The sequence below is a fragment of the Tamandua tetradactyla genome, chromosome 3, assembly GCF_023851605.1.
Source record: "Tamandua tetradactyla isolate mTamTet1 chromosome 3, mTamTet1.pri, whole genome shotgun sequence".
NCBI lineage: Eukaryota > Metazoa > Chordata > Mammalia > Pilosa > Myrmecophagidae > Tamandua > Tamandua tetradactyla.
The window spans coordinates 185,443,774-185,470,432 of NC_135329.1; the positions used below are offsets into that span (position 1 = coordinate 185,443,774).

General features: G+C 31.6%; 1 protein-coding gene across 6 annotated transcripts in view; it reads right to left on the reverse strand.

Moving 5' to 3' along the window:
* Positions 1-26,659, reverse strand: part of KANSL1L (KAT8 regulatory NSL complex subunit 1 like) — a 169,914-nt gene that overhangs the window by 57,159 nt on the left and 86,096 nt on the right. For all 6 annotated transcript variants that reach the window (XM_077154961.1, XM_077154962.1, XM_077154957.1 and 3 more), the window contains 3 exons: positions 20,472-20,669; positions 18,123-18,244; positions 2,265-2,469 (listed from right to left, as the gene is read on the reverse strand). In XM_077154961.1, the coding sequence (XP_077011076.1) occupies positions 2,265-2,469; positions 18,123-18,244; positions 20,472-20,669 (525 nt within the window). The remainder of the gene's footprint in view (positions 1-2,264; positions 2,470-18,122; positions 18,245-20,471; positions 20,670-26,659) is intronic.

Sequence of the window (26,659 nt, forward strand, 5' to 3'; positions counted from 1 at the left end):
ACGTAGTGGCTACCATCATGAACAGCACAGATATAGAATATTTTCATCTTCACAAAAAGTTCTACTGGGTATCACTGTATTAGATACTTTCACTAGACAGCTAGGAAACACACACACACATTTCCATAAAATCATGAGCTCCCACTCTCCATTGCCTTTCATATATCTTTCTATATTCTACAACATTAGGTCTTTTACACATCAAATAATTATTTACTGAGCACATACTATTGGATACATAGTGTTCAAGGCCCTGGAGATTCAGAAATATACAGTTCCTATTTGCTAAAAAATCACAATTTAATGAGAAGAGAGAAAAATAAATGTATTATTATTATTGAGTATGGAATCATAAATTCCAACATACTGCGGTTAACACAATGGACTGTAACAATATACATCCCACACTGGGGATATCAAAGAAAGTGTTCCTGAGAGAAATGACATTTAAATTAAGTTTAGAAAGGTAATAGCTATCTCTGGCAATATGGGTGATAAGTTATAGAGAGGTGGATATTCTCAAGCATTTAAAAAAATCTGTTATAATTATTCACTTAAAAATCTTTCTCTCTCTACCCTATTCTCTTTCTGTATCTCCTCTTGTGATATATTTCTTAACATATCTAGCCAAGAGAAATCCCCTCTCTCAACCCCCAAATATACTGTCTTTATAGATTTCAGGCACACAAGAGATTTTATTTTTTATTGTTATCAATGTAATGGGTAGGAACACAGGCATTGATATCAGATTTACTGCTTACTTGTTGTGTGACCTTGGACTAGTTACTTACTCTACCTAAGCCTCAATTTCTGCATCAGAAGATGGGATTAATAATACCTGGTAGTTGTATGTTGGAGAAATAAATAAAATAATGCACTGAAAATGTTCAGCATAGTGACTGGAAAATGGTAAATTATAATGACAACTGCTATTCATTGATAATTAACTAATAAACAATAAGTTTATTTGTCTGCTAGTAATAAAATTATAATTTGTTTCTTTTTTATTTGCTTAAAGTTTTAAAATTGCTCACACCTTTCCAAGCCAATCTTTACATTATCAAGGTATGTATTATATTTTAGTCATATCTAGCAAACACCCAAATTATTCAAGCAGAGTTCTTCTAGTTACAATATTATGGCATAGTAATCTGTAAAATCATTTAAAAGATAATTCTATTTATGACTGTGAAATCACAAAATCCACTTTTCAAAAAAGTTTATCTATCGCTTGTAGTAACTTGAAATAAAAATCTTATTTTCACATTAGGATTTATGACATGTTAAAAATGTTTAAATTCTAAAGTAATACTAAATTTTTAAAATTCTAAACTAATACTTAATTTTTTAAAGTATGTTTTCAAGTTGTAGGATCATACTAATAATATCTGAACTACTAAATGGTAAAAATCAATCTACTAATAAAAACTAAGTTGTCAGAATTCACATTCCTATTTATAACTGGAATCTAATAAAACAAAACTTAAAAAATGGTTCCTAAAGAAGCAGAGCATTTGACCTTCACAACAATATATTTAAAACAGATAATGTATTAATAATCCAAAACAATTAATGTTAAATAACAACATCAAGATTTTTTCCCTAGATACTATTGTTAAGAAATATCAAAGAAAAAAAAAAAGCACGTCATACAACAGATAATTTGCCCTTCATCCAATCTTGTTTAGATATAAATTGAAAGCATACAGCCAAATTTTGTTTACAAACGAAAAATGTATTTTTCAAAAATAATGCTTTTAATGAAGTACATTTTATTTCCATGCAATATAAGCATGGACATCTAAAATTGTATTGTTTTATGTTTTAAAAGAAGGAAAAGGAGTGCTCATCAGTATTAACAAATACTAAACCTAAAAAGATGAGCATTATTTGTCCATAATCTATGTAGGTTTTCTTTACTGGAACAATATGCATTAAAACAAACATCCCATAGTTTTGTGTTTTCCTATTTCCTTACCAGTAAATTTTTAAAGTCACTTTGAGATCTTCAAATAAATTTAAGCAAAACAGTAGATTAAATAAATGGGGATGCAATAAATTTCAGAGTATAATGCTATCTTGAAAAGTTATTAAATCTGCTTCTGTACTGTCAAAACCTATTATATCATGTATAAACTACATATTTAAGCTTCCTAGATTTAATTATTCTAAATAATTGTGTACAAGACTCATCCTCTCACATGTGAAATATAAACATACTGATGGTAAAATCTTTGTTCACATTTTACTAAAGGCAACCTTACCTGCTGAGTCCAATAAAAAGTAGGGCTCAATCTGTAGAGTTTTCGTTTGTGGAAACTCTGAAGTGGCCTGGTTCGGGCTGCTGTACTCATGATAGCCAAGGATGGAGATTTCAATCTTGTCCTGTCTTTTCTCCTTTTCTTACTGTGTTTCTGGTTAAATAACCAGCTACTGGAGGAAGAGAGCTCATCTAAATTCTCTGAAGCACTGAAATGCCGTGAAATAAGTGGGGGGAATAAAACAAAACAAACAAACAAGAGACAAAGAAAACTAAATGTAAATTACCTTGGTCTATTACGACAGAATAATATTAATTTTAGCCAATTTTGTGGTGAAAATTGGTGAAAGAATAAACATTAATGAGGAATTACATACCCAAGTGGTGAAACTAATTTCTACTATTTTCTCCTACAAACAAATATTATCTACCTAGGCTACAAAATGGCAGATAAATTCACTTGTGCAATGTTAGAGAACATGTAAATCAATTATAAATTCATTTATGTTTATATAAAATTATCTTTGCATATAGGTAAATGGACATAGGATTATAAATTTATAAAAGGATTAAAATCTCATTGCATCATGAGTTGCTCTTAAATAAGCATTACATACCATCTGCATGAAATGTGTAACAGCTGACGAAATAGAAGTTATGCAACTATAAAATAATGATATGGATCACACAAGCCAAACATGAAAATAAATAAAGTTTTATAATTATACTTCAAAATAATTTTTAAACATTGTATTTAAATATTTTTAAATACAATGAAAATTAGGAGGAAGTTTATCCTTATTGACAAATAAGTTAACTTCATTTATACCAGTATAATACAGATAAAATAGTTAAACTTTTCCAGTACTACAATATACTACTTTCAACCTTATTTATATAGTCAAGTTCTAATCAGTATTCTAACATGAACAAGTGACTCTATTATATGTGATACTGCCAATCGGCATATAAACTCTAAATATTCTATTCGGTTCAAACAGAATACGTATTTAATGGTAAGCATAGTATATGGTTTTTCTATAGCAGTATTAACAGGTTTTAATTAAATTTATGATTGCTATAAAATATTCTATTAATTTTGGATAAAGCAAATAATTCAAGAATGTTTTACATAATAATAAGAAACCAGAAATAAGGATTAAATCTGAAATATGGTAACCAACAAAATTTTGAAAAATACTCAATTATGAGTATTTGCCTAGCCCAGTACAAGGAAAGAGCTGATGACAACTCTTTCACTTTTTTTAAAATAATAACTTTAATTTCCAGAGAGCTTTAGTCAAGAAGTCTCTAAGTCCTAGTAAATAAAATATTCTAAAGATCTTCTATTAAGTAGCTGGCTGAGAAATCTTTAGGATATAATGCCATTTTCAAATTAACAGGTCTAATCTCACATCCTACTGTTACCTTCTGTGACAGTAATATGCATAATGTGCCCTGCCTATGAAAAAAATTTAAGTGTATCCATGTGAAATAAGAGTCTAACCTTGAGAAACTAGTCATGGATCTACACTGTCAATTCAAGGATAAACAGAAGGCAGAGATGATAAAGTCAGTATCAAGTTAGCTACTCTGCAGGCCAGGTGGCTGTTATACAAGTGAGTCAAGGTCAGGAAGAAATCAGGTTTCAGTAGATACCTGGTATCAGAGATGATTAAGTCAGAAGAGCTACGAACCAGGAAGGCAGAGGTAGACCCAGCATAAAGAAGTTTCTGGTTCAGCAAGTCAGAAACACCTTTAGGCAAAAGTTTACACTGGTTCCTTAAAAGAGACTTTGCTCTGATACCACTCTAGTTGTTTAAGAGCCCTTAGTTCCTACCTATCCCCCAGGAGGTCTATACGGAAAGAAGGTGAGCCATCACTTCCTTTTTGAATGAAAAGACACAATTTATGAACTAGAGAGAGGCTGATAAGGTTGATTTAAAGATAAATGGAAAGTTTGTCATTTGTATCACTAAATGTTTTGTATATTTTCCAGGTTTCTAAGGGGGTTGGCATATTATTTTAGGAAAAAAGTTAAGCTTTATTCTTTTTCTTTAAGTATGTTCCTACCCGTAGGCACTTCATCCTCGGATGACTTCTATGTAACACTAACACTTTCTAACCAAGAGATTCTTGCAAAAAATCATCAAAATTTAGGCTTCTCAGATAAGTGGGGGAATTGATTGAAATTGAAAGATGTCTCCTTTTACAACTTTTCAATGTGCAAAACTGCATCATTCATAGCTAGGTTTACTTAGTACAGTACATAAACTACTTTACTAGACAATCAATGCATGTGGTTGTAAATGGCCATTGTAAACTACTAATTTATTAGTAATGAATTCATTCATTTATTTACAGTCATTTTTTTTACATGGGCAGGCACTGGGAATTGAACCCGGGTCCTCTGGCATGGCAGGCAAGTGTTCTTGCCTGCTGAGCCACCGCGGCCTGCCCTATTTACAGTTTTTTAACTACTCACGCTAAGGAGAGTGGGTTAATCAATGAATCGTGTTGAACAACTGAACAGAGAAAAATTTGAGTAAGACAATACAACCCTGGTCACTGACTCTGTAACCTAAGGTTTTTTCCTCAGTAGGTCGGTGATAATAAAATATCCAGGTAATTAACTAAAACAGAAATTTGAGACAAAGATCTCATGGATAAATCAATATGACACCATTATCACATGACATTCTTATTTTTAAAAATCATAATAATAGGAGAAGGAAGAGAAGGCCCAAGAAAGAAACGGTCTTTCAATAAGTGATGAGACTGAAAAGTACTCCCATTTAGCTTTAGTTATACTTAGGAAACCTGCCAAACCTGAGGTTGCAAATGGCAATTGTCACGTATTGTCAAATTATAATTAACAAAAACAATTACCTATAATTATCATTAGACTTTCAAAATAGCAAGTTTATAAGTGGGATACTACCAGGTGAGGCAGTAAATTACCTTTTTTTATATTTCTAGCAGGAAACATAAAAAACAATTTAAAATCTCCCAAAGAATAGACAAGATCCTTTATATTATAGGCATCTAGTCTAAATTTGGCTTGAAAAAAAATTAAATAATTGAGGGGGAGGAGGAGATTGAAAAGTGATTTTTTAGCTTACCTCTTTCTGCACTTCTACTGCCATCTCCCTAATCCTAGCTATTCTGGACAAAGAGTACTCTAACAGTTATAACTGGTCTCCCTTCATGCCTTTCCCCCCTCTACTTCCTTTTATACCAGTCTTTTGGAAACACAAATCTGATCATGTTGGACTCTTTTTGCCCTACCATAAAACTGCTTAAAATCTTTCAAAGGCTTCCCATAGCTTTTGAGAAAAAAGACAAAAGGCCTTAAAAAGGCCCTGCGCTTAGTCTCTGCATAGCTCTCTGGCCTTATCTTGTATCATATTCTCCCCTACCTCGTTCTCTGTGCTCTAGCCACACTTGTCTTCTTTCATTGCAAATAACTCCCACTCCCTACCTTTAAAGGCCTACACATATTATCTCCACTTCCTGGGATCTTCTCATATCCTCCTTCACCTATATAATTTCCATTCCTCATTCATCTCTCAGTTCAAAAGTCAGAGCCTCTTAAATGTTTGGAAATAAACAGAGGTGACGGTAGCACATTATTGGGAGAATAATTAACAGTGCTGATGGTGTGAGAATACAGTGGAAAGTGGAAGTTTTGTCATGTATGTCACCAGAAGGCAAGTTGGAGGTTAAAACATGTGTAACAAAGTGAATCTGACAGTGGACAAGGTATGATTAACTGTACAAATATAAAGAAGTTCTTTCATGAACTAGAATAAAGGGACGACACTTGTTATTACAAGGAGCTAATAATAGAGGGGTAATGTGAAAAAATGTACCTATTGCAAAGTATGGACTACAGTTAATAGTAATATTTTAATACTCTTTCATCAACAGTAAAAAATATATTACATCAATCCTATAGGTCAATAATAAGTTGAGGGGGGCAGGTAAGGATATGGGAAGATTTGGGTTTTCTTTTTTCTTTTTATTTCTTTTCTGGAGTAATAAAAATGTTCTAAAATTGATCATGGGGTTGTATGCACAACTGTGTGATGATACTGTGAGCCATTGATTGTATACTTCTGATGGTTTGTGTGGTGTGTGAACATATCTCAATAAAACTGGATTAAAAAAAAAAAAAAGTCAGTTCCTCTGGAGAGCTCCTACATAGTCTCCTTCCAAAGACTAGGTAACCCCCCGCATAAGCTCCCATAGAGCAGCTTACCCTTCCTTCACTGTATTTCTCTTAGAGATTATTTTACATTTGCATGATTATTTGGTTAATGTCTTTCTCCATTTCTAAACTCTAAGTACTACAGAGACTGTGTCTATTTTGTTTACTCTGTATCAGAAGCTCCTGATATTGTGCTTGGCATATAACAGATGATTAATACATATTTACCGAATGAATGGAGAAATATACACATATACGTTTTCACTTCTATCATTCCAGCTCAGTGTTTAATATTGTACATGTATAATACATATTAAGCCTAAATAATTAGTTTGGGGAATTCATTGGTGAATGAGTAAATGTTGAACTTTTAAGCTTAAACGCCAAAAAGAATTACAGGAGGCTACAAAGGGAACATTTAGAAAAACAGATACAGATTTGCAATGCCTTGAGTCCCATTCTAAATCTCTGACTCTCTAATTTATAAAATTTAGTCTTTGATAATAAGATGGGATGACCTATCACTTGATTCCAAGTTTATAATAGTAACAAGCACATGAGGTCTATAAGATGCTTTGATTTATAAAAGAGCAAGACAAGAGACTCAAGTCTAAGAAATTTCTTATAATCCTTAAAAAGTGCAAAAAAAGAGCATTATCTAAGAAAATAATCAGAAAGTTTGAGTTCACATTTTATTAACACTATTTAATGAATTTCTGAAATCATGGATTTTCTCCATTACAATCCTAGAAATCTTAGCAGTAAAGATATTTATGGATGACAAGAAAAAGCATTCAATTTGCTTTTAGAGAACACAACTAGAAAACTTTAAGCAATTTTTTTAAACAATTATCTTTATGTTCTGATTATTACAGAAACCAAAGGTCCAGAAGTATGAGTTAATGAAATTTTTTACCTGACATCTTATTATAAATCACTACCAAGATCAATGTTCTGTAAATATTACATACTTACATCATAATTGATGACTAAAACAATATAAGGATAAAGGATTATGGTATATATATATATATATATATATTAGCTAAATTCTTGGTGTCACCTTGGTGGTGATGGTGGAAGGGAGGAAGAATCATTTGATTTCAATATATTTTGTTTATAAACCCAATGAAAGGTAGTTTAAAATTTTTCATGGTAAATTATTCACATATTTAATTGCCTTTTGCTTGAGACCAATTGTGACCATCTAATGTTCCACTCAAATACTTGTTAATAAATAAGAAACTTTTGAGCCTCGTTATAAATTTAGGATGCTAGAATTATAAAAGTATTAAAAAAAGCTTCATGAAGTTACTTTTATCTGTTTAACAGTGTAAAAGACAATCCATCAAAATGTTTTTTCCTAGTATTTTTATACCCCTCTAAATCACACTCTCTATATAAGTATGTATTCACTAACTTAAAACTTGCCAAGTTTTTTGGAAAACATAAATACAGGTTGTTGCATTTATGCATACTGTTTCTCATGATGGCTAAACTTTTTTTTAAATTAAAAAAAAAAAAGAAACTGTTTTAGATGAGCATGCTATGAAATTCATTGGATTACATCTGTCTACTAGGCAGGTTTGCTTCATTCACGAAGATAAATTCCAACAGAAGAAAGCTCAGCAAGATGGGAAAAAAACAAATGAGAAGGATAAGACAGGACATTAAGTAGGCAATTTGCAGTTTTCTTAATTTGAATGACTTGGCAAAAACAAAACAAAACAAAAAACTATTATTGAGATAGAGTTACATATTCTATTCTCCTTGCTTACCCATAATGCAGATAAACCATAAGGATGCATTTCCAGTTACAAACACTATAACACAGCGGATGACTGCTTTGGAAAACACTGCTACTTAACAATGTGGTAAATATGCTCTTGGAATTTTGGAATCTTAAAATGCATAATCCACACTCAGGGTTCACCCTCACTCAAAGAAATCAAGATGATCCATATCCACGATATCCTTAAAAAACATGAATTACTCAGGGTAAGAAGGTCATAATAGAAAGCTACATTTGTGTACAAAGACCACGACCAACCGAAGAGGTAGGTTATACGGACAGAGAGGGTCAGTACATGGCACAATGAATAAAGCTCAGCCTTTTTCTCTTCAAACTGCCCATGATGGCAATTAAAATACATTATCTAATCAAGGAAATTAAGCTCAAGCAATAGCATAACTAAGTATTCAACATAGGTGTTTTCAACACTTCCTGCTACGTTAATGCTATTCTCATAGTAAGCACATATAAGGAAAAGTAGAAATCAGCACTGGAGAAGACAATTAAAATGTGCATTCATACTAGAGGAACTATGATAGCCCCCCAGTTTCTCATACACACACATACACAAAACCCACACTCAGAAACATACACTCCAAAGAATCCTGACTTGCCTGATTTTAATCCCTATTTCAGATCTTTCCTTGAAGTTGGATTTTTAAAGCATAAAAGCAAAGAGCATAGGAAGCCAATATGATGGCCATGTTTTTCTGCCTGAGAATTAAGACACAAGGTTTATTAAACATTTCTATATGAACTATAGTTTGGGAAATATAGTTCAGATTTTAAAATATAGTCTCTAAACTATTTCTTTGACATAGGAAACAGCTTGAAGGAGCTTTCTCTGGAAATTACCATTTTTCAATTGAAAGAAAATCTGGAAATATAAAACATTAAAAGAAAAAAACTAAAATACTTTTCACAATCCCATCATATCTAAACACAATTATAATTGCATTAAAATTTTGATTTATATCCATCTTTTTTCTATGAAATTATATTACAAATTGATTTTGGCATACAGATTTTCCACTTAACATTCCACAAAAGCATGTCCCCATATGATTATATATTTTCTTACCCACAATTTTTAATAGTTATATCATATTTCATACAGTAGTTGTACCACAATCATTGAAAATCCCCCTATAGCATTATGTTTTAGACTTACGTTACTAGATTTAAAAGGGGGAAAAGAAGCTTCTTGCAAAATAAAATAATTCTTAGGTATTACTTTAAAAACATGGCAGGGGAAGTTTTATTTCCCTGTTGACCTTGTACATCTAAATAATATGATTATTAATGTCATTCAGGGAAATTCAGAATTATGTTGATAACTTTGGGCTGGGATATGCTACCAACAAACAATTTTTTTCTCATAGTTGAGAAGTGATGACTGAATATGTTATGAGTTGAAAAAATTAGATCTGATCAGTTTGCCAGTTTATCTGAAACTTTCCAATTATGATACCCAATTTGAATGACTAGCTGTATTTCATGCAAGATAATTACCAGTACTGGAAATAAATAGTATAGCAATGACTCAGAATTTAATTTCGTATCATATTCTAGGATCCATTAAAGCAAAAAGAAACAATAATAACAACAAAAATCTAGGTATTTTTCCAAACAGAAATTCACTTTCTCAGAGACATTACTTCCTGGGGTAATCAAGAAGCCATTTATAAGTTTTTAACTTCATTTTAGAGTATGAGATTTAAAAACCAATAACTATCTCCATGATAATAAAATATAATGCTTCATTTGTTTGAAGCCTTTATGTTCCCAGTTAGTCAGTTCCTGGTGACTCATCTTAGGCCCTACTGCCAAGATAAATAATGTTAAAAGCAACTCTGAAACTTTTCTGAAGGATACCACCTAATTAATAAGTGATAGAGGGTAGGAATTAATGAATAACAAGTGCACAAACATGTTGCCCTGGAAAGCAACAACTGGGTGAATTTACTTTAAAGACATTTTAAGAACAAATCATTTAGGACACTATAAAAGTGAACTTAAGTACTTTAAAAAAATTTATATCAAACAATAAGTTCTATATTTTTCCATTAAAATTAATAAGAATCAATTGCCAAACTATAAAGAATTAAAATTCTTAATTTCTTACAATCTAATTATATACAAAAATTATTATATAATGTGACAAAAGGCTAGAATAAGTAAGCTTTATTAGAAGAATTGTAACAGTTCACTTACAAGGTTACTTATCTGGCAACCTCAATTATACAAAATACTGCTGAAATCACAAAAGGAAGAAAAAAGACCTTTTAAACAATCAAAACAGGTCTCAGTAAGTCCATGCATGAAAGCTCACTCCTATTACTCATAAAAGAGGCCTTGTCTCTTACTCTAGAAAGTCTCTTGTTATAGTATGAATAGTTCTACCACCTTGGTTATTTGATTTTCTAGCACAGACTCAAATTAGATGAAGCAAAGCACAACTGCAGGAGGCATCCATGACAGTAAGAGATTATCAGGAAATATACATGATAGCAACTAGAATAATTATCTAACTATGGGGGAGAGAAAAAGTATAAAGTATTTTTTCTTATGGAATGTGGATTACCTGCAAGAAAGTGTGAACAGATTTCATCCATCCAACAAATATTCATGATTATGATGTGACTTTCACTAATTTAGGTTCTAGGAAAATAGCAATTAATAAATAGACAAGAAATTCCTGCTCTCAGGCGGTTTACATTCTAGTCCAGGAAGACAGATAATAAAGTAAAGTAATTTCATATTTGCTATCTCATTTGATCCTCACAAAAGCTCTATGAGGTCTGACTCTTCTCATCGAAGTAATTTAGTGATTTAGAGAGTTGCCTAAGATGACAATGATACCAAACTGTGGTGCTGAGACTAAACTCCAATCTGATTCCAAAGTGATATTCTTAACAATGGAAGTTTTCTTCAGAGCACTTGATCAGGGTTTAAAATTAGACATTTATTGTTGTGATTATTTAGTTATCTATTTTTCCCAACTAGATTCTCTGTACCAGAAGACAGTTTTTGTTTAACATATTCCAGGTACCCAGACCAGTGACTGGCACAACTGAAGGCATCCAGTAAGTTCCAGCTGATTATTAAGAGAATTCGTTTAGAGATATACTGTCATTAATTTTGATAGCCCCTGAGGATGCAGTCATGGTGATTAGCCTGCATTATCAAAGAAAAATTGAATTAAGTTCAGTATTATTTAAGAAAGATAATGTGTAATTAAATTATACTTAAAGAATTCTTCCCAAAATGTTTTATCTGAAAAAATTTTGGCACTTAAGTGATATTGTCATTCCTCTTACTGTCTTGGGCACCTCTTTCTGTAATAATTTCTAGGGTATGCTTTAAAGTTACTAAGACATGTTAAGTAAAGTAATTGTTCACTATTCCCTAATTTTCACTTAAACTAACATAAAATTATTATATACAATGCATAGTATGAAAATGACCTTGCAAAAAAGGATACATACTTTACGCTATAACCTTAACATTTTATTTTTCACATTAATATTAATAAATTCCATAAATTTTTTTTGTTCATGTCAAAAATATAAAATTCCTCAAAGCAAACATTTCATAATCAAAGAATATTAGTACTAGAAAAGACTTTAGAAAGTATCGTGTCCCTTTAAATTTAAGATAAGCAAGTGAGATATAAAGAAATCAACTGACTTGCCCAAGGTCATAAAATGTCTAACATACCTGTAGAACAAAAAGAATACAGAAAACTTGTATTCTCTCAGAACCACAAATTAACCAAAAGCTGATAAATTATAAAAACACTTTAATTAAGAATAAACAAAATTAAAACCCTTTTTGGGAGAAGGTATGAGAAGAGAGATTCAATGTTTCAAGATGGTCTTTTAAGAAGGAATATTTTGTATAATATGAAAATAAAGCTCAACAGTATGTTTACCTTGAATTTTCAAGTGCCTTATTTAATTATAGGGTCCAATACAAACTAGATGAATCAAAAGCAGTATAGCATCTGTATATTTTTCCAGAAGATAATGGAAATACACATGCTGCTTCAGTGACTCCAAGTACCTATCTGACGAATGTCTTGAGTAGTAGCTGGCCCATTAGGGGGTCAGTAAGAGCATGTACAATGAGATACCTATTATGCCGTCAAACCTTTATATTAACTTGGGTCCCTTGGAAGCACTTTTTTAAAGAGTAAGAATAATTCTAGATCAATGTTTAGTCTACTGTGTGAGATATGAAAGAAATAACAAACTATCTAAAAATGTTAATATACATGAGGTTCTTACATAAAAATATCAAGGGCTACAATCATTATAGTTTTTCCTTATAAGCCAAGTAGTATCATAAATTTACATATACCATTTCATTTACTTAGCCTCACAAACTATATACTGTCTCCCAGTATGAGGTGTACTTCCTGCAAGACATGTACATTTGAATTCTTGGTCAATGATCTGTTGAGTGGCATACTCAACGTTTTAACAGATTCTTTAAGATGATATGGAGCATGGTTGCAGAAGTTGGGTTAGAGTGGAGAATGCATGATTGTCAAATATAAGTTAAGAACTTATAAATTTATTGAAACAGAGAGAATATAAATATTTAGGTACCATAATGATTATTAAGAATATTTAAGGCAAATATATGTCCATTTAGCATAGTAAATTACCAAATTTTCTGTTTCTTTTTAATATACCTTTTGCCTAGATTTACAATCATTGTGCAACTTCCCATTATTGTACTGCTAGTAATACGTCTGGCATTTATGTTAATTTATAATTTCAGCTGATTAAGTACCTCAAAATTCACAATTAAATATAAGAATACTTCTCAGTTCATAGGGACAGCACAATTAAAAATACAGTATAGGGCGGGCCGCGGTGGCTCAGCGGGCAAGAGTGCTTGCCTGCTATGCCGGAGGACCCCGGTTCGATTCCCGGCCCCAGCCCATGTAAAAAACAAACAAACAAACAAAATATAATAAAACAAGAAAATGTTTAAAGATGTTTCCCTTTCTTCCTCCCTTCCTTCCTTCCATCCTTCCTTCCTTCTCTCTGTCTTTCCTTCCCTTCCTCCCTTTCTCTTTAAAAAAAAAAAAAAAAAAAAAAAAAAAATACAGTATAGATATGATCTTTGCCCTCCACTCTGTTCAGCCCCAGGGCATCTCTCCCCATGGGTCCCTAATGGTAAGGTGTTTTTACTTCTGATTTAACCTTTCCATGAGCCTAGTCCCTGGAGAGGGGTGAAACTAACTATGAGGAGGATTTCATTTTATCTTCCTACCATGATCAAGGCCCTGTGCTTTGATTTCTCTTCCTCTCATCCCACAAACTATTAAAAGTGCAGCTTGATTTTCCCAGATTTGGTGTTGATACTTCTTTTTCCCTCCTTCATACGAAGCTTGATATTTCTTTCTCTATCCTTCCTACAAAGCTATCAGAACCTCAACTTAATTTTGTCTAATTTCTGCCTCAGACAAAAACAGATTCCTGTGTTGGCTTACCTTTCTGGATTCTTGCTTTCTCTTGGCTTTTCGATGGACAACATTATTAACAATATTCACTAATTTCTCATTTTCAAAATAATATTATTTTTCAACTGATGAATTATCTTATCTTTACATTTATTAAATACATAAAATATTAATAGCATTGTTATGCACATTATCTGAAAGTGCCTTGTGGTTAAGTGTCAACTTTGAATACAATTAGACTAAGCCCCTACCCTTGAAAACCTTGGAATCCAAAAGATGTTTTCTTCACATAAAACTTTGTGAGGGAAAAAAAAACAATATTTAAAAATAAGAGATAGAAGAAATAAAACCAGGCCTCACTTGGCATTTTACTCTCAGGGCCAAAAGGCTAATAAATAGTAGATAAATTCCATGTTGCTTCAAAACAGACATAATTACATCAAAATGTAATTTCACATAAAAATACAAATTTTTTTCTGCAATTTTCAAAATTTATGGTAAAATTTTCAAGCATGCATAATGTAAAATCATCTGTTAAATTTAGAGAATTTCACTCTAATGCATTTTTTATCTTATAAACAAATAGAATATTTTAAAATTCAAAATTCTGAATTAGTTTTATAAACATAAGGAAGAGAAAAGAAGTAACCATTCAAACTGGTACCAAGACAAATGTGTGATGACCAATTTCATTCAACCAGGCCCTCAACACCCCTGGACACTGCCTAATCTGTCAATGTCTATTGCAAACTTTCAACCAACTCCTGAGGCTCCCTTTCCCACTCCTAGTTTGGCTATAGTCACTTTATAAAAAACTGCATCTGTATCCACATTAACCTCTTTAATTACAGTCTCAAAGAACACATGTATTTCTCTTACATTTAAGGTCCTGCACAACTTTGTTTGGAGGAATTTTCTACATTTTTCTACCTCTAGTTCCTTCCTTTCAATATATGAAATTGCTTAAATTTCTTCTATCTTAAAAACAAAAATGGCTTCTTTAAGCTCACACCTTCATTTTATTACAGCCTTTATAATCAATGCCTTGAAAGTATAATCATGACTGTCTTCTACTTCATCTCCAATTCCTTTATTATATACACACTCCTGATTCTCTCTCCACCATGCCACCAAACTGCTCTTGCTAAAGTCTCAACTCCTAACTAAGAAACCAACAGGTACTTTTCAGTAGTTCTCTGGAGCATCTGATACAATGGACTACATTCTCCTCAAAATTTTCTACTTTTTTATTTGCAAAGGTCCACTGGGGGACTGGGGAGAAAAGAGGAAATAGTCCACTTCCCTATTTGGAGAATTTCTCATATTCTTGCAAGCAGTGGGGACAACTGAATCAACAGGCTGAGTGCTTGATCTTGAGGTTTGCTCCTATGAAACTTATTTCTGCAAAGGATAGACTAAGCCTACTTAAAGTTATGCTTAAGGGTCACCCCCAGAGAACCTCTTTTGTTGCTCAGATGTGCCTTTCTATAAGCCAACTCAGCAGGTGAACTCACTACCCTTCCCCTCATTGCGTGGGACATGAGATTTACATCCCAAGGTGGGTAAAGCTCCCTGGCAATGTGGCGCAGAACTCCTGGAATGAGCTAGGATCCAGCATCATGGGATTGAGAAAGACTTCTTGACCAAAAAGGGGAAGAGAGAAATGAGATAAAATAAAGTTTCAGTGGCTGAGAGGTTTCAGAGTTGAGAGGTTACTCTGGAGGTTATTCTTATGCATTATATAGATATCCCTTTTTAGTTTATGGTGTATTGTGGCTGGAGGCAAGTACCTGAAACTGTTGAGCTATGTTTCAGTAGCCTTGATTCTTGAAGAAGACTGTATAAGGATATAACTTTTACAATGTGACTATGATCGTGAAAATCATGTGTCTGATGCTCCTTTTATTCTGTATATGGACAGATGAGTAAAAAATATAGATAAAAAATAAATAAAACAGTAAAATAAGTTGGGTAGATTGAAATACTAGTGGTCAGTGAGAGGGAAGGGTAAAGGGCATGAGATGGTCAGTTTTTTCTTTTTATTTCTTTTTCAGGAGTGATGCAAATATTCTAAAAAATGATCATGGTGATAAATACATAACTATGTGATGATACCATAAGCCACTGATTGCACACCATGTACAAACCATATACATGCAAAGATGGGTCAGTAAAAATATTTTAAAAAAATTTTTCTACTTTTGATTCAGTGAAATTACTCTCTCACCTGCACTATGTTGCAGTTTATAAATAAATTTATAGATTATAGTATATCTGGTAACACACAAATTTTTTAATGTTATTAAAATTAAAGATAAATTATAAGATTTAAACAAAAACTCTAATTTCCTAAATGTGTTCACCTTTTCTTTGATGAAAAGTAGCTGAATCACATCATTAGAATTATCAAAAAAAAAGTAAATATAGTCTGTCCTTCAAGGGAAATATAATAGTTTGACAATAAATGAGAAAATATACGCTTCTTGAAAGAAATCCATGTTATATATAGGAAGTATTTTGAAAATGTATACATTGTTCCCAAAAATAATGTCACTAATTTTAAAAGTTATATATCAGTACACTTCAAAAACTTAGAGAACAAAATTTTTATCTGCTTTTAAATCTCTCAAACAATGTTCACAGATTTAGAACCTATTTGTTACAAATTTTAAAAAACAAACTTTCCAAATAGTTCATAGGAATAACTGATTGACAGTAGGTAAGATGGCAATAAATAGTTGATTTCAACAAACACCAGTAAACTATTAGTAGATGGGAATGAAAAAATATGATTTAGTAAGCACAGCCAATGATACATTTTTTTTGTTTGGATCTATGATTTTTATTAATTCTCTTTCTCAATGATGACAATTATTAAAACCATGTATTCAAACAACTGTATGTGTTTCCATATTTTTAATAGTTATATGTTATGCCAACTAGATAGCAAATTCTTTAAAAATGGAGACTTGCTTTCTTCATCTTTGTATCCTTAGGACTTTGAATATATGGCAGGCAGCAAATAATCACGCGAATCAAGTGCTCTGTGTATTATATGCACATTTAAGTTTATGTGTAATAATGTTTGGTTAAGCAAACAAAATATTATCTAAAATGGATTTAGTCCCAATGCTCATACAAGTAAATTGATGGTATTTTGTGGCTCAACTTTGATTTACCTCCATTTTGACTTTCCAAATTGAGGACATAGTCTCATTAATGATGGTATCATAGTTGTCCTGTACCACATGTAAGAATCTTTACTTTCAAAATGAATCATCAGTGACTCAAGGGATATATACATAGTCAACAAAAAATAAAGCAAAAATAACAGAAGAACTATTCCCATAATAGAACAGAGAATAAATGACACAGTAAAAATAAAACTGCAAAAGTATTAAAAATTAGACTTTCAGTATAACCAAGAAGAAATAAAAACCAAATAACAGCATTTTTATATCAAGACTTAGTTTATAGCCACCAATTTCATTAAGAATATGGTAACTACTTACATAACGTTACTATAGTATAAATTTTCCTTTTATGCTATATTAAAAAGTGTTTAGTAGTAATTTACATAATTACAACATAACTATTTTCCAATGTCAAACTACACTTAGTTCTCTACTATAATTAAAGTGAAGAAGTCCACATTACAATTTCATTTGAAGAAAATTAGATGATGTACACAAAAAATGATATTCTACTGGAATGTCTTCAAAACTGCATATTTAAAAGGAAAAGTAAAAAGTAAACAAAATAAAATTGAACAAATTCTGTTCCCCAAAATGATTAGGATTCATAGTGTGTGTGCATGTGTGTGTGTGTGTGTATACACACACACACACATTTCTTTTTGCTGAGGGAACGTATATAAATAGCTAATGATTGTAGGAATTATTAATTACATCCAGAAAAAAATTATCTTATGAAAGCTATGATTACAAAATGATTGAGTCAAACCTAAAGCTGACTTTCTGGGTGATACCTAACAATCTTCGATGTCCAAATTATATGTAGGGTATATCTATCACAAAATGCATTGCAAGGGCATCATGGAGATTAAGAACACAAAAGGTACAAAATGAAAGGTAGAATAAATAAGGAAGTACTTCTGTAGCAAATGTATCATTGCCTTTCTTCAGTAGAAACACAAACCTTTCTGGAAAGTCTCTCACCATCCCCCAGGCTCAGGTTTATTTTTCCCTTAATCATAAATTTGATGTAATCTAACACGGCATCCATGGCCTACTGATTGTATTCTAACAGTCTTTCAGAGGGAAGAAGAAAGTAACTAGAATATTTAAAACACCAAAACAAAATCAAAATAAAATAAAATAAGCAAAGCCAAGTTTAGAAGCAAAACTTTCCCACTGGTACCTACCTCTTGGAAATGCCATTAGCCAGACATCTATGACCACAGGATTTTGAGGAGAGAGGTGATGAAGTTGGGGACAAGTTGAGAGGGGCAATCAAACTGTTAATTATCTCAGTCAATTGTGCACTCTGCAAGAAAACAGTAACCGTTTTACAGTTGCTAAGCATGAATATGAAATGTCAGACCTATATTGCTTATTAAGTGCTTAACTTCACTTGAAACAAATAAATATTTATATATTAGTAAATATTTTCATTAGTAAATATTAGTAAATATTTTCAAAGAATTTTCATCACTATGGATTTTTCTACTTAAGTAAATCTATGTTTTTAAATAGTTAACATCTTTTTTTTATTCATATGTTACAGTTCCTTTCTCTACCCATCCTATCCTCCAAAAAACTTGAAACTCAGCTAATATAATTTACATAATATCTGTTTGAGGTAACCAAATTGATAATAACAAAATAACAGCTATAACGTATTAAGTGCCTACGCTCTGTGCCAGGTATAATAGTCACTAAATATTTGTTACTGCTAATACTCAAACTAACCTGCTAAGTAGATAGTATCAAAGTTACTGATTTACTTATTAATACCACTAACATGAGGAAATTGACACAAAGAAAGATTAAGGAGCTTGATCAAGGGTATAAAGGTAGTTAAGAAATGGAGCTAGGACTCAAGTTCAGGCCTGCATCCACTGTCACAGTATTTAAAATTCTTACTAATTCACAAAATAAAATAAATAAATAAAAAACAAAACAAAAATAAATTAAACCAAAACAAAATTTTTCCTAATTCAAAAGTAGCAGTTTTTTTTTAGGTACCAAAGATTTTCACTGACCCTTAGTCCAAACTTAAATATGTATGATAAACATTAAATTATTTTCAAAACAATCATCAACAATTATAATAAACAAAGGCCACATAAATAGAACTAGTACATTCTACAAAAGAATGAGAACTATTTTCATTATATTTGTAATCCATGTTTACTCTAGAAAAATGGGAAAATGTGGAGAAGTTTTAAAAAAAGAAAAAAAAAACATCACCCATAATCACATTTCACAGAGAAAACCAATACTAATATCTTGATATATATAGCCATTCATCCACACTAAGTTATCTGAATACATGCGAGCATGGGGGCATGTACAAAACATGTACACACATACACACACAAATTAATTCATGCCAAACCAATGTTCTAAAACCTGCTATTCTCAGTTAATATAGTCTACTTTAAAAAAATACAGACTAACCTCATCATTTTCTTTTACTGCAAGATTATTCTACTATAAAATGTAGGATATATTTTAAAATTCCTGTGAAATTATTAATTTGTATGGAAATAGTAACTTGCTATTGAAATAATAAAATCTAAAGAATATAATAGAAATAAGCTTAATATCAAGACATCTTCAAAAAGACCCTGAAAAGTTTTCAGAATTTCTTTTCTTGGAAGATAAAATACACCTAATGACTTCATTTAAAAAATCATTACCCAGATTTTAATTTTTTAGATTAAAGTTCATTTTCAAAATCATCAGTACAAATAGATTCTTTAGCCCGTTGAGCAAGTATTCATCAGTTAAGTCACGCATTAAATTTACTCAGTATCTCATATATTCCAGGCTGACACACTGAAACACTCCTCTCACTGTTCTACCTCCAAAACTATCTAAAATCTTCTAAGCCACTGAAGGCCACTGGTTAGGTATGTGCGAATAATTAGCCCAGAAAGAAGGCATGATATCCCTAGATTTACTCTACCAATCAACCCCTCTGGCACAGTATCATCTCATATACCTAAATTCATATTTTGGATAAGAAATTCACAGTAAAAAAGAGCATAAGAATAAAAATTAAGAGCTGTATAATTTGAACTCTGAAAACAAAAATAATCAACTTTAAAAGTCAAACCACTTAATAGTTATTCATATCAAGGTTTCTAATGCAAAAACACTGCTGGTAAAATTCATTAAAAAATTAAAAATTAAAAAATCACCTAAAGTACAAAATTTAAGTCACCTTTCATTTATGAACGAATTATCTAAACACAAACATACATTTGTACTATGAATAAATAAATAATATTAAAAAGGACCTTCCAACCCTAATTAAATGAACTATTATCCTGTGGTTATTTGCCAATACTTTACATATTATATTTAAATAATCTTAATTATATTAATATTATCAGAGACAATGATATTCCACATATTTTCATTTTATTTAATGTTAAATAGCCAACTTTAATAACCATATTACACAAATAATGATATTTATTTAAAAGTTTTATAAGATCAAGGCATTTCATACCCACTTGACCCTGGCTCTTATTTCACTTTACCTGTTTTTCTATGTTTCGAAGAAGTAGTGTAGGGCTGCTTGGTGACATTTCAAAATCTTGATCTGGCAAAGAATCTTGACTCTCGTGGGGGAGCTGAAGATTCTCTGTAGTGTTTAACAAAGCTGCTTGGTTTGGAAATTGTATTTGTTCCTTCAAAATATCTTTTGGAAGTTGACATTCTTCTAAGATTACTATCCCCTGGATAAAAAGCAATTAAAAGAGTTGAAATGAAGGAAAATTGATTGGTAAATCACATGTAATATTACAATGCACTTGAAACCATTCTTCTTCTTATCCCTAGGAAATCAGAAAACATACATTTGAAAATACAGTTTAACTCTGGCAAGAATTGGCTGATTTATAAAATAAGTGCAGCTAAAGTAAGATATATGAGATACATGAGCTTGTAAAATGTCTAATTTATAAACATGCAGTTACTTTTCCTCTTGATTTTGTCTATTAGTATCAAAAGCATGACATATTAAAGTTAGAACCTTATTATACTCAGAACATGGACATTTCAGACTAAAATTCAAACATTTTCTAATATAATTTTCTGATATTTTGCTCACTAGCTTATAGTTCATTTCCATTTGAGTGTACTTACAAACATCCAAACAACAATCTAACTCGATACTAACTCTCTTCAGAGCATCCTAAAGAGCCCTGTTCCTATTGCTGCTAGTCAGCAACCATAGGCTAGACTGCACCATAGTGAAAAGTACTCTTCAGGCCAAAGTTCTGGCTACTTACAGGGTACCTATGTTATTATTAAGGATAGAGGTTCTCAACTTAATGAAGTATGTTCTCAGATGTAAATAAGTAACTAGGGAAATGAATAGGAATCTGCTTGCCCCCCACGCTCCACTGGCCCTAGTCACACATGCACATACTTATTCCTTAGATTTCTCCCAGATTCCGTAGCTTCCTCATTTCAACTCTCTCTTAGGCTCTTAGAGCCACAGAGAAAGGAAAGAAAGGGGGAAAAAGGAGTGTACTGTAGAGACATGATCTTAATGATTCATATTAAGATATAATATGAAACATAAAACTTCTTCCCTTCACACTCCTTCTACCAATCCCTCTCCCTTCCAAGAATTATATATATAAATATATATGCAAAATGCTAATAAGCTCCTATAGGATAAATGGAAACATATTAATGTGACTAAAATATATTCTTTCAATGAAAATTAGACAAAACATTAATGTAAATGTACAGGATTTGAAGAATGGAATAGATTTAGTAACTGCTAATAGTCCACCCTGCATCATGTATAAGTTCTCTTTATAGGGAGGAAAATTACTTATAGATTAAAATGTGGTATATGTGAGTAGTTTTACCTTACAATATATAGTTGAGAGAACAGAAAATTGTAGAATGGACATGCTCAGGTATGGTATAAAACATACATATTACCATTTTATAACAATATATTACTATTGATACTAGATAAAAGGAGTAAATGCATTATTTTTTATCTACCCTTAGAACAGTGCTAGTATGCTAACTTTTACAAAGAGTAGGTGATCCAATTGTTCATAGCATTTCAACAGCTATTTTCCTGGAATGCACAATATATTCAAAATGAGTTATTGTTTTGTTTGGTAATTTAAAAATTAAATTAGACATGAGCGGTACAGAAACATCAATCTCAAAAGCTTTTTAAAGTATCTAAAATGTCCACAAAAATTTCTACAGGTTTTTCACTCATAATAGGTTTTCATTAGTAACAGCATGCAAAAGAAATACAAGTTTTCACCATATCAATTTAATTATAATTCCCTTTGGTTTGATTTCAGCTTTCACTATGGGCCAGTCTATTGTGATTAGTCTGAGTTCATACCCCTAGTTTCAATACTGTTTTTGTGAAAAAATCTATTCTGAGTTCCAAAATTCCAATACTCAAACGTTTAGAATACTACCTTTTTGCAATTGGGGGTCTGTTCTACTTAGGGTGTCTGTTCTACTTAGTTCAATGAAGAATGGCATTTTAAAAATCCAACCAGAGAGACACTCATAGTCAACTTCATAATCTTCCTCCCTCACCTAAATGGTTACAATGCATAAAATGCTCACAGTATGAGAAGAGTGTCCCATGATGATATGCCATAGACAATAACAGAGAAGAAAGGGAAGAAGTTAAATTATTTGGGGACACTGCCGAGAGTTAATTTTTCTTCATAACACTCAGTAATAGTCTAATGATAGATAAAATAAGGAAGAAAAAAAATATTGACAAATTAAAAAAAAATGAATTATGATAACTGAGAAAAGTGAAAATTGGCATAAAATGAAAGCAAATTAATGAACCAGAGAAGACAACTGTTCTTGAGAACAACACTAAAAAGAGTTTTTCCCCTTGTTTGGTAATTTAAACAAGTGTCTGCATAGAGGACATTGCGCAAAAACACTAACAATTGTTCAACATCATCTTTATTACTTACATAAAGTCACTGTTAGTCAGATGCTCTCTAGAGAAACAGAACCAACAGGAAACATCTATATATATGAGATTTATAAAGGTGTCTCACACAACTGTGGAAATGGAAAGTCCAAAATCTGTAGAGCAGGCTATGAAGATGGCAGCTCCGATGAAGGGTCTGGATGCACTCCACAGGAGAGGCTCACTGGCTGAAGGAGCAGTATAACAGTCTTCGTCCTTAAACGCCTTCAACTGATTATTATTATCTCATTATGGGAGACACAGCTTAGTTGACTGAAGATGTAATCAGCTACAGATGCAATCAACTGACTGATGATTTAATACACCAGCCTTCTAGTTAATCAACCCGCCAAGATACATCCTTGCAGCAACAGTCGGGCCAGTGCTTGCCTGACCAGACAACTGGTCCTCATCACTTGGCCAATGACACCAGAACCTAACCATCAGAGTCACCAAAGCTAATTCACTGTAAGCAAGAAATTAAATACACATTTTAAAGCATGCAAAATGTGTCATTTAAAACATGGACAATTCCATTAGAGGATAACAGAAGAAATCTAAAAGAGAATATTTAATATAAAACAATCAGTCTCTTTCCCAAGAAACACTTTAATTTTTTTTCTGAGTAAGTTGTTTTAATGGAAAGCTGAAGCAGGGAAGAGAAGAAATATGGGAAGTTGTGCTGAAAGCTGTTCTAAGAACAAGGAAGGGATACTGCTAATAATGGATTTCTTCATCTCTCTGAAAATTTAAGGAAAATCTAGACGGCCTGGAATATAGTAAAGGGGTAAACAGCAACTTAAGACCTAAAACATGTAGATTTACTGTGTGTTTCCTGGAGTGAAGCACAAACTAGCACTTTAATAGGATATTTATAAAAGAGGATCTCCCAAACTATTTCCCTCCCCTCTCTTTTAACTGAGAAGGAAAGTTTTGTTTCCCCTTTCAAGATACATTTAACAGAAAGTTCTGTCTCACTTAAGATAGCATTACTCCACCCTTCTTACTTATTTTTCTTACTTTAGCTTGAAAACCTCTAAGAGCATAAAAGCACTGTTTCTCTGTTCTGTGTAATAATAGTTCAACTAAACTGCACCTAAATTAACTTAAAATTAAGAACTCACAAAATTTTGCTATTTTCTAACTGTATAATGAAAGGACTGTTTGCTTAGTTTTTAAAATAAGAAAGAACATTAAAAAGAACTTTAAAAAAACTTAAGTTCCCCAACATTAATAATTTTAAAGTTTACAAGGTTTTTTTCTGTTTAATATAGATCCCATAATATTTTATAAGCATTCAAGCTGCAAACAATCACACAAGAGAACATCCATGATGGTGAAAAATCTGTATTAGACACTAAGCTTTTACTTAGTCTGCTTAATCCAAGCTCTTACTCCAGCTTTAAGATTGCAGGCGCAGGGAGGCAGCCTAAACTCCTTTTTACAGATCAGAAAAGGCAAACGCACAGAGGTTGAATATCATATGCAAGACTAAGAGCTAATCACAGGCAAAGTAGAGTTTAAAATGTAAATTTCCTGAGTAGGAATCCATCTTTGTCTATCACTAACTATTCACCAATTTTCAGGACCTCTTTCCAGTCAGATCTAAAGATCATCTAAATTCATGAAGGAATTAATGGCTCAGTTTTTGAAATAGATATCTGAATATGGTTAAAAGGGGAAATGTTAGATTGTATATTTGATAACAGAATGAAAATTCTAAAAAAAAATCCACTTAACTACACTATATAAAGAGTGAATCCTAAGTTAAAACATACACTTTAGCTAATAGTACAATTATTAAATTGTGCTATCAATTGTAACAAAATGTTTTGCACCAATGCAAAGTGCTAGTGTTGGGGTCAGATATGTATTGTATGTATGATTATTCTGTAAATCCACAGCTTCTATAATAAGGAAAGAAAATCTTAATGATTTACATTCTGATATTCCAAACACACTGATATATTTGAATAAACATCACCAAATATTAGTAATATAAATTCTCTCTATTCAATATTTGGACTGTTAGAAAGTCAATACAGAAAAGTCATTAAAAGCATAGCTCTAAACTCAGGTTTTAATTTGAATCCTTGCTTTACTACATACCGACAGTTCAGTATTGGCAAGTTACTTAATCCCTTTGAGCCTTGGTTTCCCCATCTAATATGAGCAATAACACTATCTATTTCAAAGGACCATTGCATGGAACAAATGAAAAAATGTATGTAAAACAATTAGCAAATGTTTACTATTATCCTATGTGAATTAGCAGAAGAAACAAGCAAAAATAAGATTTTTCAAACATCATTAAAAACTATTTTCTGATTTATCAAGATTTTAAAAAATAATAGAGTATAATAAATTATCCCAAAATAAATAGATAAATAAAAGAGCTTAAATTAAAAAACAACAATTAAACAGATTAAGTCCTAGGGATACAAGGAGAAACCACCAAAATAAGAACACAATCTGGAAAAGATATATTGTTTTCTGATAGCTTAACTGCCTGGCATTTTCCATAAAATAAACATAATATTACTTTTAAGGGAACAAAGCACAAGATACATACCTAGCCTGAATCAATAAAATAAAAAAAAAATTTTTTTAAAGTAAGGCCATGTAAATTATTACTAAGTAGTTTAGATTTCATTTCTTAAAATATTTTCTTTCAATAGATGTTATATAATCATATGACTGAAGTTTTAAATAAGTTTAAACAATAAGCATATAGAACTGCTTAAAATGCACAGAACACTGAAATACCTTTTTCAAGTGAGTCAGAGTGCCGAGATTTAAATATAAAACTGGTAACTCAGAACCTACTTTCTTGGAAATCTCCAAATTGTTTTATACTTGAATCATTCTTAGAACTCTATTTGCTATAAAAATGTTTGCATATTATATCCTTTAAAGAAAATGATCAAGTAGAAATTATATGGTGGTAGTGAAAAGAACAGGAAATGGCTACAACTGATATGCCATCTGAATACACAGTTTGAATGAAAAATTTAACAATAGTAATTTAACATGAAACTTCAATCAGGAAACTATTCTTGAACACAGTTTCTTCAAATCTAACAGAACCCAGAAGTATAAGGCTTTATCTGTCTATCCTTTCATCTACCTCTCTACCGACACTACCACCATATTATATGGCATTAAATAATATGCCCACTTCTTAGTTTTCTTTCTAGTCCCCTCAACAACTTATGCATCCTGCTCATTTGAATATTAAACTACTTATCATTCCGGAAATAGATCATGTTGTTTCACGCCTTCAATACTTTAAGGAATGCTGTTCTCCAGTTCCATGGGTTCACCAAGCAAACTATAAATTTGTCCTCCAAAATCAATCTGAGGCAACAATGTTTCCTCTGATTGCTTAATTCTAAAATAAGAGTTACTTATTCTCTCCTCTATGGTACTTTTAAATCTTATTAAAAACATGTACTGCAGCTCATATTACATTATATTGCAATTACCTATTTATGTGTTCTATCTCCCTTATGAAAATAAAAACCCATAATGGAATAGAAATATTCATCTTTGTAGCTGTGAAGACCCTAGATGAGGTTGGGCTAACCACATGGTTCAAGGACTCTAATCCCTTCCTTATCTTTCTCTCTTCAGACCAGTCACCATCAACTTTATATATATTTATAATACTAGATTATTACTACTGTGTCCACAATATGATCATGTAGAATACAGTTTCCCACAAAAAAGCTACCAAGAGTT